The following is a 17,195-nucleotide window of genomic DNA, read 5'->3' as shown; positions in this document are numbered from 1 at the left end:
GGGTGAGGATTTAGCTATCACACAAAACCATTCCAACTTCCTCACTATAGTTTTTGGTGATTGGTTGGTTTGTTTTTATCAGTATTCAGTGTTTGTATTATTATGCCATGCTGAGTATGGTTGAATATCATTATTATTTTTCCTTCCTTTTTGTTTTTTTGAAGTTTGTAATTGCCTTTTTTTCCTGTTTGTTTAGTTTTCTTATTACTTATTCTTCTCAGACCTTCCTGTAATATTGCAATATATTTTTACTCAAGGTTGATAATATCAGGTAACTTTTCAGATCTAGTGTATTTTTTTTGTTTTTTTTTGGAGACGGGGTTCTTGCTCTGTCACCACACTGGAGTGCAGTGGCGTGATCTCGGCTTACTGCAACCTCTGCCTCCTGGGTCCAAGCTATTCCCCTGCCTCAGCTTCCAGAGGATGGTCTCAATCTCCTGACCTTGTGATCCATCTGCCTCAGATCTAGTGTTATTTTGCTTTCTTTTCTTTTTTCTTGGAAACATTCCTCATGGAGCCCTCCTATTCTTACCTTTAGGCCTATTTCCTGAATAGCTATCATTTTAGGCGTTTCTTTTGTTGTCATTCTTGGAATTCCTTTTGCCTTTTTCATAGGTTGTATTCCTGGTTGCATGGATCTTCCTTTCTTTTTTTATTTACTTCCTTGCTTTGTTCAAGTGTATCCTACAGTAGTTAGTTTTTTTGTTTTTTGTTTTTTTAAAGAGACAAGGTCTAAGCCAGGCATAGTGGTTCACACCCATAATCCTAGCAGTTTGGAAGACGGAGGCAGGAGAATTGCTTGAGGCCAGAACTTAAGACCAACCTGGGCAATAGAGTGAGACCCTACCAAAAAATATATAAACAAATTAAAAATTAGCGGCCAGGCACAGTGGCTCACACCTGTAATCCCAGCACTTTGGGAGGCCAAGGTGGGTGGATCATGAGGTCAAGAGATGGAGATGATCCTGGCCAACATGGTGAAACCCCATCGCTACTAAAAATACAAAAATTAGCTGGGCATGGTGGTGAGCACCTGTAGTCCCAGCTACTTGGGAGACTGAGGCAGGAGAATTGCTTGAACCCAGGAGGTGGAGGTTGCAGTGAGCCGAGATTGCACCACTGCACTCCATCCTGGCAACAGAGCAAGACTCCGTCTCAAAAAAAAAAATAGCTGGGTGTGGTGGTGCCTGTCTGTCATCATGCCTACTTGGGAAGATTGCTTGAGCCCAGGAGTTAAAGGTCACAATGAGCTATGATCACACCACTGTACTCCAGCCTGGGCAACAAAACAAGACCCTGTCTCTTAAAAAAGAGAGAGAGAGGCGGGGTATTGCTTACTTTTTTGTCCAGGCTGAACCTGAACTCCTGGGCTCAAATGATCCTCCTGCCTCAGCCTCCTGAGTAGCTGGGACGACAGGCATGCACCACGGCTCCCAGCTTCCTTCAGGAGTTTTTAAAGATGGCACATAGGCAAAAGCATGGTATGACAGCCTTCAGCATGCCAGTCTCTTTAGTCATGCTGCTGCAATCAGGACTGGTGGATGGTTATCAACCTCCTATTCTTATTCATTGTCATGTTGAAATATTACTTGCTTCTCTCCTGTATTAGAGCACCTGTTTTTAAAAATACGGTATGCATTTTGTTTTCTTGATTTACTTTCTACTATGAACTGAGTGTGTCTCCCCAGAGTTATTTTATGTTGAAGCCTTATATCTGAGTGTACTGTATTTGGACATAGGACCTGTGACGAAAGTGATAAAGATTAAATGAGGTAATAAGGGTGTTGCCCTTGTAAAGACGGGGAGAGACTCCAGTGCTCTGTCTTCGCCATGTGAGGACACAGTGAGAAGGTGGCCATCTGTAAGCCAAGAAAGAGCCCTCTTCAGGAACTGAATTGGCCAGTACCTTGATCTTGGACTTTCCAACCTCCAGAACTATATCAATATAAATTTGTGTTGTTTACTCACACCATCTATAGTATTTTGTTAAGGCAGCCTGAGCAGACTAAGACACTCCCCCATTTTGAAGGAGGATATCTTCTTGTCAGAGGCGTGTGAACCAGAGCAACTCTATCTTAAATAGGAACTGGGTACAATGAGGCTGAAACCTACCGGGCTGCATTCCCAGATGGTTAAGGCATTCTAAGTCACAGGATGAGATAGGAGGTCAGCACAAAATACAGGTCATAAAGACCTTCCTGATAAAATAGGTTGCAGTAAAGGAGCCGGCCAAAACCTGCCAAAACCAAAATGGTGACGAGAGTGACCTCTGGTCGTCCTCACTGCTACACTCCCACCAGCGCCATGACAGTTTACAAATGCCATGGCAACGTACCATATATGGTCTACAAAGAGGAGGCATGAATAATCTACCCCTTGTTTAGCATATCATCAAGAAATAACCATAACAATGGGCAACCAGCAGCCCTTGGGGCTGCTCTATGGAGTAGCCATCCTTTTATTCCTTTACTTTCTAATAAACTTGCTTTCACTTTGCACTGTGGACACGCCCTGAATTCTTTATTGCATGAGATCTAAGAACCCTCTCTTGGGGGTCTGGATCAGGACCCTTTCCTGTAACACTCTGGTAGGATATTTTTCCTGATTAGCAGTTTGTGGTAGGCAAAATTTTTGAGACCCTGAGTATCTAAAATACTTTTATTCTCACACTTGGTTGTTTGTTTGGCTAAGTGAATAACAATCTAGGTTAGAAATACTTTTCTGTCAGAATGTTGAACTCATTGCTCCATTGTCTTCCAAATTCCTGTGTTGCTTTTGAGAAGTCCAGATCTATTCTTATTCCTGATACTTTATACATAACTGTTTTTTTCTTACTGATATGTTTTGGTGGTCATCTGTTTTCATTGGTTTTGCTGGATACTCAGTGGGTTTCGATCTAGAAACTCACATCATTTAGTACTGAGAAATTTCACAAATGATTTCCTAGTTTCTGTTTTTTCTTGCCTATTATTTTTATCTTGACCCTCCTAGATTGGTTTCTCAGTTTACCTTTTTCTTTTCCATCTTTTTGTCTTTTTGATCTATTTTCTGAATTTACTCTTTTGATTGTGTTACTGATTTTTTTTCATTTCTGCTATTATGTTTTTATTATACAAAAGATCTTTTTAGCTCTGTGAGTGTTGCTTTTTATTAAAAAGTATCTTATTTTTGTTTCCTGGATGCCATTTTTTCCTGTATCTGTCTCTTTGAGGATAACAGTGTTTTGTTTTTTCCCTATATTGTTTGTGTCTCCTTCAAGTTGCCTTTTTATGTGTCTTTTTTTTTTTTTTAATCTCTATGTTCTTCTGCTAGAAGCTTTCTTTTGGTTCTGGTCATTCTTGTTGGTCTGCTTCAGATTAAGAATGGGAGATGAGAAAGCTAATGGAGGATCTAAGTGTGAAGATGGACCTTGTCCATTTTAAGGACTTTACTATAAGGTGACCTGGACCTGCTATTTGTCGGGGGAACCCTTTTGTTAGTATCTTTAGTTCGTTTCTCTTGGGATGGTCTGATGCCCAGAGTGTTCTTCTAAATTGCCTGTCTGGAATGTAAAAGTCTAATTTTGAGAGTCAAATGGGAGTTGAAGACAACTCTAGGGGAAGCTCATGTCTTACATTAAATTAGAGTGGCCTTTTCTCAACTGTGACAATTACTCTTTTGTCCACCATTTATTTTACCCTCCCAGGAGAGCAAACCTCCATTCTTTTACCCGGATTGGGAAGGGACATTTACCTAAATAATAGATGGGCAAGAGGATCTTGGTACTCTGCCTCTTAATACAGATTTTATACTACCCCTCTTCTCCATTGAGAGGTACCTAGTACTGGCCTATCCCTGAATCTTTCAAGGATTCTGTGGTTTAAATTAGGTTGATTCTTAGCTTTTCTCATTCTTAACCTAGGATTCTGTTACTCAGCCCTGTTAAGTCAGTTACCACTTAAACATGTTTCTTCTAGCTTTTAAACTTTCATTTACTTTTTCTTTATTTCCATTCTCACTACTGTTGTGGGTCCATATCTCTGTCTCTCCATATGTAAATTTATCTTTACTGTAGTTTAAGTGGGGTTTTGAAAGGAAGTGAAATTATATATGTTCAATCTACTGTTTTAACCTGGTAGCTGCCATATATTTCTTAAAATGAAATTTGAATAAGGCATTATGGAGCTCTTGCAGCAATTCCAGTTTTTTCTGTAGGCCAGGGTTAGAGATCTTGGCCCTAGACAGATGGATCTAGCATTTGGCTTGACTTTATCTGACTAAATGTGACCCAAATTGAATTTCTCAGCTTCTTCCTCAAACTTGTTCTTCTTTCAGAATTCCTAATCTCAGTAAATGAAACCTCTGTTCACCTTTTGACAAAAATGCAAATCAGTGGTGTCATTCCTCTGTTTAAAATTCTTCAGATGCTTCCCATTGTTCAAAGGATAAAAATCAACCTCCTTAACCTGGTTTATAGAGCTCTGCATGATCTTGCCCCAAACTTTTCACTAGCCTCTTATCTCTGCACTACTTCCTTGCTCTCCAAAACTGCTTCAGCCATAGGGCCCCCACTTTCAGATTGTTGAAGTAGGACCACCGTCTTACTTAAGGGCTTGTCCATCTGTGGTTCATTTGTCTGAAATGCTAATACATTTCCCTTCACCACCTACCGTTCTTCCAGCTGTAATAATGCCCAGGCCTAAGTCTACTGCCTGTTGAATGTTCTCACAGCACCCTATGCTGCTTTTTTATAGTGTTTATCAGAATTATTTTAAATTAATTGTATACTGATTGTACAGTATTTGACCCCATTAAGTTGATGTTCCATGAGTCCAGTCACTAGATCCATCTTGTTCTTTGTTATAACCCCAGGCTTGAGTACAGTGCTTTACTTACAATAAACAAATACTCACTGAACTTAAAAATAAAGGAGAAGCGACCGGGCATGGTGGCTCACGCCTGTAATCCCAGCACTTTGGGAGACGGAGGCGGGTGGATCACGAGGTCAGGAGATCGAGACCGTCCTGGCTAACATGGCGAAACCCCGTCTCTACTAAAAAAAATACAAAAAATTAGCCAGGCATGGTGGCAGGCGCCTGTAGTCCAAGCTACTTGGGAGGCTGAGGCAGGAGAATGGCGTGAACCTGGGAGGCGGTGCTTGCAGTGAGTCGAGATCGCACCACTGCACTCCAGCCTGGGCAACAGAGCAAGAGACTCCGTGTCGAAAAATAAAAATAAAAATAAAATAAAGGAGAAGCTTTATTGATATGCTAGAAAAAAATCCCAGACTATACATCAGAATAACTGAATTCTAAGATAGCTATGCTAGGTGTATCACTTCGAGCAAGTAATTGTATAATGCTCAGCCTTATTTTATTTATGAATTAAGGAAGTGATTTATTGATCTCTAAGATACCTTTCAACTCTACATTAAAGGACCCCCCTTTCCCTTTCTTTTCATTTCTTTTCCAGTTGGCGTTTATTTTTATTTCTTTTCCTACTTGATACTCATAAATCATTTCTTCCTTATGTTCATTCTTTTTATTCTCTGTAATATGAATATATTCCTTGATATTTGAACTCTCACTTTAGTTCAAGATGGGCTTGAACTGTATTTTCTTTTCTCAATTAAAATCCAAATATTTGGCCAGGCATGGTGGCTTAGCTGGTAATCCTAGCATTTTGGGAGGCCAAGGGAGGCGGATCACTTGAGGTCAGGCGTTCGAGACCAGCCTGGCCAACATGGTGAAACCCCGTCTCTACTAAAAATCCAAAAATTAGCTGGGTATGATAGCACACGCCTGTAGTCCCAGCTGCTCTGGAGGCTGTGGCAGGAGAATCACTTGAACCCAGGAGGCAGAGGTTGCAGTGAGTAAGCTGAGATCATGCCATTGCACTCCAGCCTAGGTGACAGAATGAGAGTCCACCTTAAAAAAAAAAAAATCCAAATATTTGCTGTAACGACTTGGAATTTTTTTAACCTTAAATTGACTATCCAGATTAAAATATTACTAAAAGAACCCTGAATGTGTATTGTGACCAAAAATATAAGTGCCACACAAATGTGGTTGGAGAATATAGACTTACTGTCCTGTATCAGCTATGTTCCCAGTAGAATTGTGTTTCATGATTATGTTAAGGATTTTATGCAATCTTAATGTCTTCTAAGATAATAGAAAAGGCTGTGAAAAGTATGTCTAGAAAATTAGAAAAATTCTTACTTTGAAGAAAAGATATGTGATAAAGGCTAATGAGACAAAACCCATAAACTTGGCCATGCATATGCCCTCTTGTACTGTGCGTATGACTTTTATAAAGAAAATTATGATAATGGTGTTAGTTTTAGAAAGCCTCATAATTTGTTTAATTTTATTAAGTTTTATTTGCATTCATTGTATGTCTTTAACAAATTATTGTTTATTTACCTTACAGTACGAGTTTGTAGTGTCAGAGGGAATGTAACTGGTGTCTGATGTATATACTATGTATAAACATACCCACTAACAGGTTCACCAAATATTAAACAATTTTGTATTGGCATTTTAAATTTAGAATTTTCTGATGGATTACATATAGGGGTTTAAGAATACTTAATATTTGGGGAAATTAATTTGGAGTTTTAGATGGGTTTGAACTAAATTTTCTTTTCCCATTTAAAAAATCATGGAATATAGGCTCCTGTTACATGAAAATTTGCCATCCAATGCATTTTCAGGAATGGATTAGATTTAGGTAAGAGGGATGTTTTTCTATTTGTGTTGGCTGTATTAAAGAGAAAAACTAAATGCTGCTTCTTACGGCTTTATAGCCTTGTATTGTAGGTGTTTGTTTCCTACCACCCACTTGAGGTCAGTAGTTTTTCATAAAAAGAAAGGTTTTTCACTGCTGATATGAGTCAACTAAGTTGTGCTCATTGAATTGGGTTGTCTGATTCCTAGTGACTGACAGATAAGATTCTTTAGAGATGCTTGTATTATCACCTTGATAGTTTTCACTGTAAGCTCAGTGATTTGTGATTCAAATGGGTCCCAATTCAGAAAAGATGCATATGTAGTTCTGGATTCTGTTGCACTTGATATTATAAATAGAGATAGAGCTATTGAAGATTTTTAATGGTGCCATAATCTTGATAACTTTTATTTCTAATGTAGCCTGCCTTCTGCTTTTTTAGATAGAGAGGTGATATCACAGCATTGGTTGTGTAACCAGTGGCTAAAAACTCAGAAACTGATTTCTCAATAGTGAAATTAGTGTCTGAGTTCCCTCTTTTACACCTTCTCCACTAAGAATCACATTCCTTGAAAAGTTCTGATTCTTTTCCCACACCAGCTGCCCCTAAAGGAAAGTGTTGAGATCCAATTCAAAAAGAGACAAGAATGAGGATATATTAATATAGAGAGAGATACTAAATATAACAAAAGGAATGTGTATTAAATGGTATTTGAGATTAAGTCTTAGTGTAGTTCATTTTTCTGTTAACAGAAACATGAGACATGAAAATGATCTTGAGTTTTGATTACTTAGTAATACAATACTGTGGTCATATTTTAAGTGCCATGCTAGTTTTGCTTATACTTTTCTCTTTCTTTTCTTTCTGAGACGGGGTCTTGCTCTGTCGCCCGGGCTGGAATACAGTAACACAATCACAACTCACCACAGCTTTAACCTCCCAGGCTCAAGCAGTCCTCCTGCCACAGCCTCCTGAGTAGTTGGGACTACAGGTGTAAGCCACCAAACCTGGCTGATTTTTGTAGTCTTTTTGTAGAGCCAGGTATCCCACTTTGTTGCCCATGGAGCTCAAAGGATCCTCCTGCTGCCGCCTCCCAAAGTGCTAGGATAACAGGTGTGAGCCACCGTGCTTGGCTACACTTTTCTTAAATTAGCACAGTATTTATTTAAGAAAAAATTGTAGATAGGCCTTTATTTCCTTCAAAGGATTAGTATGTAAGTGACTTATTTTGAATATTTTATATTTTTCTGTTTAAGAGGTTTAGTATGAACTGTAGATATGACTGATCTATTGGGATTGAAGAACAGGCTGTGATGGACTGCCATTTGTCATCTTACTGTTGGCACCATTCATAAGACTCCATTCAGTTAACTAGGCCATATAGTTGCTTAAGCAGACTTGGCTCAGTGTGGAAATTAAGGGACTTATCTCTTTTAGGAGACTGGGTTGGACTGTGTTGCCCAGGTTTGAGTGCAGTGGCTATTGAGAGCACAGTCATGCACCCTACAGCTTCAATCTTCTGAACTCAAGTGATCTCAGCTCCCGAGTAGCTGGGACTGTAGAGGCATGCCCTGATATCCCAGTGGGACTTATTTCTTCTAATGCATATTTAAGAAGTGGAAGAAAACTATATGATCTGCTTTGCTTGCATTTCATGGCACATGTGATCGGGGCAGTGCAAACTGTTATAGTGATGTGGAAGAGAGAAGCAAGGTAGAACCATCATAGGAATTATTCCCCATCCTTACCATCTTCTTAAAATAAGTAATGGCACCAAAGTAAAATGAGCTCTTCTCTAAGAAGAAGTGTTACCTTTATCGAATATCAAGTTGTCTGCCATAAATAAGTCATGCCTTCAAGGGATTTATTACTTTTTTTACCAGATAACTCACTCTGACCTGTGATAGAGCAAAGTTAGAGCCTTCATGCTGAACTGTGGTGCTGCTGAGACTGAGAGGGAAGTAGCAGCAGAACCCTGCAAATGTTAGACTAAAGGAAATTACTCACCAGAGAGAAGTATCACATGTTATCTCTTTCCTGTTCTCTCCTTCTCTTAACAAGGGTGATAGTGAGCATAGCGGATTTACTAACTAGACACCAGTGATCAAGTAGCTTGAAAATTAAGCTTCTGTAGTTGACAGGGAAACTAAAGTGGTTAGCTAAGGTTAAAAGACACAATATAAATTTATTTCAGCAGATAGTTATGGTCTTATAGTAAATGTGGTAATGTAAGGATTAAGACTTGTATTTCCATGAAGGCAACCATTTCTGACCTAATGACTTTATATCTTAAACATATTGAATGATTACTTTAGTATCCATATTATTCATCAAGGTACGAGTGTGGCCATATTTAAATCTACTGAGGCCATTTATTTGTATGAACTGTAATATAATTTGCCAGCCCAAATGTTCCTTGTGTGTCAGGACAAAGCAAAGTTCATAGGTACTGTGTGTTGGGTGGTTATCAGTCTAAGAAAATTTTTGTTTGTTGTTCTGGAAATGTTATTTTCTGACATTTTGACAGAATATAGAGGGCAGGAAGGTCATGAAGGGATAAAATAAGTAAAATTAAACTTTAAGTGACCTGACTGGATTTTCCTTTCCTTTTGTGCTTTAAGAATGAAAGAGAGTGACTTAGTTGATGGCAACTACACTAGGTCTTAAGCAGACAACGTTAATACATTTATAAAATAATTTGAGCATATATCTGCAGTATATTGTGGACTGCTCCTCAACCACATTACACTTTTTTTAATACTTTTTTTTTTTTTTTTTTTTTTGAGACAAGGTCTCATTCTGTTGCCCAGGCAGAGTACAGTGGTGTGATCATGGCCCACTGCAGCCTGGACCTCCTGGCCTCAAGTGATCCTCCTGCCTTAGCCTCTCAAAGTGCTGGGATTACAGGCATGAGCCACTGTGCCCAGCCTGTTACAGTTATTGACATTGTTAAGAATCATCTCCACATAGCAACTCTAACATTATTTCTCCTACTGTATCAGAAATTGTCTATAGAAGATAGACATGTGTATGCCATATTTTAAAATCTGCATGTCAGTGGCAAGGATTTTATTGTTTATTAAAAAAATAAAGAACTGCCTTTTAAAAAATAGCTTGTTGGCTGGGCACGGTGGCTCACACCTGTAATCCCAGCACTTTGGGAGGCCGAGGCTGGTGGATCACAAGGTCAGGAGATCAAGACCATCCTGGCTAACACGGTAAAACCCCATCTCTACTAAAAATACAAAAAATTAGCCAGCTGTGGTGGCGGTCACCTGTAGTCCCAGCTACTCAGGAGGCTGAGGCAGGAGAATGGCGTGAACCTGTAAGGCAGAGCTTGCCGTGAGCCAAGATCATACCACTGCAGTCCAGCCTGGGCAACAGAGTGAGATTCCCTCTCAAAAAAAAAAAAAAAAAGAAAAGAAAACTTGTTAATTGGCCTATTAGTGTGATATTAAACATGAATGCCTGTTAAAACTGTTGCGAACATGTTGATGAAAACAAAAATGGGATCCTCCCACCTCAGCCTCCCAGGTAGCTGGGACTGCAGGCACACACCACCATGCTTGGCTAATTTTTGTATTTTTTGTAGAGATGAGGTCTCACTCTGTTGACCAGGCTGGCCTCAAACTCCTGAGTTCAAGTGATCCACCCGCCTTGGCCTCCCAAAGTGCTGGGATTATAGGTGTGAGCCACCATTCCTGGCCAGATGTTTTTGCTTCTGTAATAAAGTGATCACTTTAATTCTTAGCTTTTATGAAGTAATACTTGTATTTTGATTTTGGGTTCAAAGCCAAAACAAATCTGGTCATTGGAATTTCAGAGTTGCGAAGAATTTGCCATTTCTCAGCCAGGTTAGCTCTGATGTGGGAATAAAAACGTATGTATAGATACAGAAAAATATAGATCTATCCTTCCACAGCAGTTCAGACTTCTGTAGTTTACACCAATTATCTGTTGGGAATGTGTTTCTCTTTTAGCGTATTAAGACCTTCCCTGTTTAGATAGATTTCCCAAAACTGTGTTGTTGTTACTTCTTTTTTTAGGTTGGCACTAAGACAGATGAAAGGCTCCTGAGACTGAATGAAACATTAGAGTTTGTGTTAACTGGGAAGATTCTCTCTATAGAATCCCTTTATAAAGCTTTCTCTGGAAGGCGGTAAATATTAATAGTGTTACTGTCTCACCAATGCAACACAGTGTAGTAGTCTGTTATTGTGAGGCATCACCCAGAGTTGCTTGTCTCATGACCAAGAGAATTAATGAGCATGGACACAGAGGATGAGGTTGGAGCAAAAGTTTAATAAGCAAAAGAACGAAAGTTGTCTGCCACAGAGAGGGGGCCCAGAAGAGGGTTGCCATTTTTACAGTTCAATTCAAAGGCTTTTATAAGAAACCGATGATGGCTGGGCATATCATTTGCATAAGGTGCAAATTTCTGGTACCTCCACCCTGTCCTGCTAGTGTGCATGTGGGCCCTTAACTTGAGTTACTCCATAATGCTTTGTTCCCTTTACTGCACATGTGTTAGAGGATGGAATTTTCCATTGTGGCCATGTCTGGGCAAGTCATCTGTATAATCTGTCTTGTCTGTGTGGCAGTGAGCATGTCTTAGGCAAGATTCCCTTTGCAAGTCCCCTTATCTGTGCCTACAGCCTGAAAAATCAGGCTTTTGTTTGAAAGGATTCAACCAAGTACCCACCATAGCTGCCTGCCTGACCATTTTCTTCCTTTTTCCTCTCTCAATAGGTTCATGATTTTACCAATTGCATTTAACATATCATGTCAGAATTTTTAAAAACATGAGACTGGTAAATGATGTGATTCAAAAGCGACTCAGATGAACTTCTAAGGAGCTGTAAGATACAAAAATAAAATTTCCCACAGCAATTTTTTCTTACACATTCTTTGTATTTTGGCCATAGGCTTACTGTCCTTTCTCTCTTATCCCTATTTCTGCTTTCTATCAGATCCCTTTAATTACTCTCCTGCTATAAAATTTTTGAGGCACTTTTCCTAAGTATGGAAGAGAAAACTTGCTTATCCTCTAAGAAAAAAGTTGGAGTGTGTCTGTGTGTGTGTTCCTGTACTGAAATTTCCAGTTCTATCATATCATTCAGTTTGTCATTTTTGTCAAGTAGTGTATCATGCTATGATACTCTTTTCTCCCATTACAGGGGTTAACACATAAGAGATCTGTTGTTATTGTTGTTGTTTCTTTGACAAGTAGTTTCTAAATTTATATTAGCATTTGCAGTTGCTGAATTTATATTAGCATTTGAAGGGGTCCCAAGTTTGCTTTTTAGACTTACTGACAGGCCAAATGACTTAGTATTTTGAATGCTGTTTTGAAATTATTTGGAAATAATAGATTGCATTGAATACTTCAAATAAGCTTCCCTTTTAGGTTATCTTTCTTCCTTTTTTGAAAACCGTCTTTATTGGACTTTCTGTTATATATTACAGTTACATAACCTGCTTTATTAACTTTTATCAATTTGTATATTTATTAGTGACTCTTTTATTCTCTCATCTCTTTTGTGTTATTCATCCACCACAAACTAGAAAGTTACCTGTCCTGTTGATTCCTGTTTCAAAATATGGCTCACATGGTCTCTTTGTTACCATTTTCCCTACAACTGATCTGTTTCAGACCCTGAGCATCCCTAAACCAGGCCGTTACATCAGTCTCCCATACATTGTTAAGACCTCTGGTCTTTCCCCTACTTCTTCATCTTGTTGTAAACTAGTATTGCCAGATTTTCTTAGAATACCTCATTGACTTTCTATTGTCTAAGCAGCGGTTTTTAGCATGTGGTCTGTGGAATGCTAGATCTCCAGGACCCCCTGATCTGATGGTTTAAAACTATTTTTTATAATAGAACTATAAAACTAATTATAGTTATTCAGTCTTGGTTATATGGCAGACATTTTCTGGAAAAAGGAAGACATAAACCTATCACTTCAGGGAAACAACCAAGAGTATTTATTGCTAATGATGAAATTTAAGACTAAAAGCAAAAACTAGAATGTTAGAAAATTTGCATCTGCAACTTTGAGCTTGGCAGCTTCCCAGTAGTACTTGAAGTCTTTTCTGATGAGATCAAAACTTTTTTGAAGATTGATGAATGTGACATTATATAATGAAAAGTGTCAATATTTGGAATATCTACAAATCTGAATGAACCAGTATTTTTTAAGTGATCGGTGCGTGATGTTTATAAACTCACATAGGTGGGGTGAAAGATCCACTCCAAGGACAAGGTGGACCAGTGGTTTTTGATGTAACAGAATATGAAAATTTCATTGATTTGGTTTCAGATTACACATTGCACACTAACTTTTGAAAAGCAACTGCTTGTCAGGTTTGGTATAGTATTAGCAAAGAATATTCATAGTTATTGGGAAATATTATTAAAACACTCTTTCCTTTTCCAATTACATATTTGTGAGTACAGATTTTCTTTATGTATATCAACCAGAAAAACACAAAGCAATAGACTGAATGTAGAAACAAATATAAAAACCTTGCTGTCTTCTATTCAGCCAGACTTTAAAGAGATTTGCAAAAATATAAAAGTGTCACTTTAAAAATTTTTTTTGAAAACAGGTACATTTCATTAAAAATGTGTTACGTATGTTAACATGCAGTAGGAATGTTATTGTTAAATGAATTCATATTTTTAAATTTCTCAGGTTTAATTTCTAATATGGTAAATATTGATATAACCCATATAAACAAAAACTCTGAAGTCCTCAGTAATTTTAGAGTCTAAAGGAGTCCTGCAGTGAAGAAATTGAGAACTGCTGGTCTACAGAATAATACCCAGTTTTAAAGAAGTATTTACAAAGAGATCCGTTGACTTACCTCTGATTCTTTTTAATGTTTCTAAAATTATTTAATTTTTGTAATGAGGACAGCATTCATTGTCCTTAGTGTCCTCGTAGGAATGAACAGAGCAAATCCAAAATTGTTTCCAGTTTTGCTCTTAAGATTTTTCTATATGATTCTAAGTTAGTTATTCTTTTCTCTGGTGAATTTTAGATACTAAAAATAATTGGAAGTCAGAAATTAAAAGTAAGTCACTAGAGCAAAAAATAAAGATTGATAGGATTGGCAAGGTGAAATAGGGCAAAAATTTGAGCTTGTCCTGGTAATGCATATAGTCTCAGTATACAGGCCTTACTTAGGTAGTTTTAAACCTTCATTTAGCCCTGGAAATGAGGACATGATATAACTTAACCTATATAAATTAAATATAGGTTATTTTTAAAAATATCGCTTTATTACTTAAAATACCTTTCAGATAATAGAGAAGTACTAAAAAGAACAGAAACTATCAGTTTTTTTTCTTATTTTTTTTCCTTGGTATACATTCTTTAAAAAGGCCAAAAATGAGCATTAGAAAAAGAAGCAATAAAATCTGTAGGATAGCTAATAAATCCCTCTGTTTAGACAGACAGAATTTTTTTTTAATATACAAGTATTGCTCCCTATTTCATTGCTCTCTGTTTCTTCTTATCTTTAGCACTAGAGGAGGGTGGTTCAGGGTTCCAGAATTTTTTTTTTTTTTTTTTTGAGACATTATCTTGTTTTCACAATACCATGAAGACATTAGAAAAAGGATCAGGTTGGACAAAGGGATAATATTAGTGAGGCTTTAAAAGAATTAATTAGGATCTCACAGAAAAGAGAATTTAGATTTTCTTTAATTCAGTGTTGATATAGATTTATATTTTGTCGGGAAACCTGGGTTATACTATTAATGCAGTATCCTATATTACAATTTTTATGGACAGGGTTTATCAGTGTCTTCTTGCTAAAGTTAATTTACAGTACAACTTACAGTGGGCAGTTTAGGTCACCCATGGCTAACTTATATAATAAAGCTAGTTATTTGAATGACCATAAATTGTCTAATTTTGTCAAAGTTTGTAATTGTTTAGACCACAAAACTATTCGTATTTCCACATAAAGTAGGTACATCTCTTTCTGTTGAAGTCATCTTGGTATTTGACTCTAAAAATAGACCTATATGTGGTAAAATTGTAACCCATATTTTTGTCCAAATCATGTGAAGAAAATCAGTTTTGACATGGCTTTTACATGTAGGCAAGAATATGCTATATGTGTACAAAAGTATTCAGAGTCAGTTTCATTGAGCTTTTTGGTGATAATTTTGAGATTTTGAAGTCAAAAGAAAACTTTGGAAGAACTGAAGATGTAGTTCTAACAGAAAATAATTTAAGATGCTTAGACTACAAGGGGAGAGTTGAGGATAGGGTAGAGAGGGTTGGTGTGGATTGGAGATGCTACAGACGTAGCATGTAATGCTGTGCATAGTGCGGAGGAGGTACAAACAGAAAATAAGGGAAGAAAAGACAAAACAGTGAACTTCTAAGAATTAATAACATGTCTAAACAAGCCCTAATAACACTGTTGGTTCTTGGACCTTGAATTATCTTTGGGGAGAGTTGATGAACCCCGAAACATGCCGTGCAGTAAATTTAGATAGCCTTAGAGAGGACAGGAAGTTAAACCAGAAGAAACAATGAAGACAATATTGAGCACATAAAGGGATTTATAAAGAGAGACCTACATAGTTCTACGAAGAGAAACATAGCAACTGACTTGTTGCTGACGTTCTACAGAGCTCCAGCTGTAATTAGGCATGTTTGGTTAATTATAAGACACCTAGGAAATTATTTGGCTTTCCTCGAAGTCAAGCCAATGCCAGTAATATACCTATCATCCTGTGTCAAAAGACAAAAATTCTATAGAAAGCATTGATACTGAAAAATACTCATATAATAGATATAATGTGCTTTTTTATGATTTACGACTCCTCTGCCCTCCTGGATGTTGGTTTTCTAATTATTTCAATTTGAGTTTTTCCTTTAGCGTAATAACTAAGTAGTGATAATCCATGTTAAGTTGTCTTTATAGTATATTCCTGAGAAGAATTAGTTCTTCATGCCTGAAGAACTTTTAATATATTTCATACTGTCATAAAAGCTTTTTTTAATGGATCTAATGTGTACTTATACATTAAAATATGTGCCCAGTTCTAACAGCCCAAATGAGCAAACATTTTATATCAAAAAAAAATTGAAAATGACAAAGATGTTAGTAACCACTTGGTATTTTATAAGGAAATGAGACAGTTGGGAATTGCTGAGACATTTTGCTTTAATATCGGGTACCTCCACCTTTAAGAAACATCATGGTAATATATTTAGATCTTTCCTTAAGAAAATTATTTTCTATGTTTTTAAGATCTTGCTGGCCTCTAGTGGTAATATGATGCTGTTGTTTAAACATTTTCAATTCTTATGAGTGTAAAGCCATTTGGAAGGCCTTGTCTGCTGATAAATTTACTCTCAGAGTTCTGGGTTAACAGTGTTCTCAAAGTGTACATGTAACATCATCTTTCTCCTAAAGACTAGAGAAGGTGTCTGAGTTACTCTGTCTCTGTATTTTGAATGATACTGGTTAAGCTCTGAAGCAACCTCTCATTATTATAGTTTATGTACAGTGGTACTTACTATGTAAAGTTTGCACTAACAGTTCTTCCCAGAGTGTTTCAGCCCTCTTCTCTGAAGGTTGTAGGGCTATTTTTTCCTTATTTTGTATATAACAGTTTTCATTTTCTTCAGAGGAAGCTTTAAATTTATCATTGAGATTCATGTTTAGGCTCACCTCTTTATTTGATTTGGAAGAATTTTACATTTGAAGTACTGGTTTACTAAGCAAGATAATGATTTGTCACTTTTTTTTCCCTTTTGTCATGCAGATGTGAAAGGGCCACCCACGCATCGTCTGTCTTGTGGTCAGTCACCCTACACAGAGACAACAACATGGGAGCGGAAGTATTGCATCCTCACAGACAGCCAGTTGGTATTGCTCAACAAGGAGAAGGAGGTGAGGTGGATATTATTCAGGAAAGTTACTTTCCTTTTCTGAATAAATTCCTGAAATTACCTAGTTTTTGTTTGCATTTTGATAAGTTGTATTATAAAAATAAAGGCTTGATGAAGATATAGGTAAGTCTAAAAGGCTGCTAATATCATAAAGATATGTTATCTTCATGAAGGAGTGGGTTTCACAAGATAGGGCTGGATTTTCACTAAGAAACAGTGGAAGAGACACTGAGTTAAACTGAGGAGTTTGGAATGGGAAGGGGTTGGATTATATAGGCCTGGCCCTGAAAATGGTCTAGAGGGGCCATTGGAAATTACATCAGTCTACTTCCTAGCAAAAACCAATGTCGTTAATTGGATTAATTGAAAGAGTTTATTGAAGGGACTATTTGCATAGTTGGGCAGCATAAAGGACCTAGCAAAGGATGAGGAAGCACCCACGAGCTAGCAATCGCAGAAAACAGTTATCACCCTAGGCTTCCAAGGCAAGGGAAGAAAGTGATGTTTCTGTAACCTAGAGAACTGTAGCTGCATGAGAGAGCTGCTTGACAGTTGCTGTGGTTAT

At 37.4% G+C, this 17,195-nt stretch overlaps 1 protein-coding gene across 4 annotated transcripts in view; it reads left to right on the top strand.

Moving 5' to 3' along the window:
• Window positions 1–17,195, top strand: part of RASAL2 (RAS protein activator like 2) — a 398,007-nt gene that overhangs the window by 181,551 nt on the left and 199,261 nt on the right. For all 4 annotated transcript variants that reach the window (XM_073011743.1, XM_073011742.1, XM_073011741.1 and 1 more), the window contains exon 2: window positions 16,504–16,631. In XM_073011743.1, the coding sequence (XP_072867844.1) occupies window positions 16,504–16,631 (128 nt within the window). The remainder of the gene's footprint in view (window positions 1–16,503; window positions 16,632–17,195) is intronic.

This window comes from Chlorocebus sabaeus, chromosome 25 (genome assembly GCF_047675955.1).
Source record: "Chlorocebus sabaeus isolate Y175 chromosome 25, mChlSab1.0.hap1, whole genome shotgun sequence".
NCBI classification, from domain to species: Eukaryota; Metazoa; Chordata; class Mammalia; order Primates; family Cercopithecidae; genus Chlorocebus; species Chlorocebus sabaeus.
This window is presented reverse-complemented; position numbering and strand designations above follow the sequence as displayed.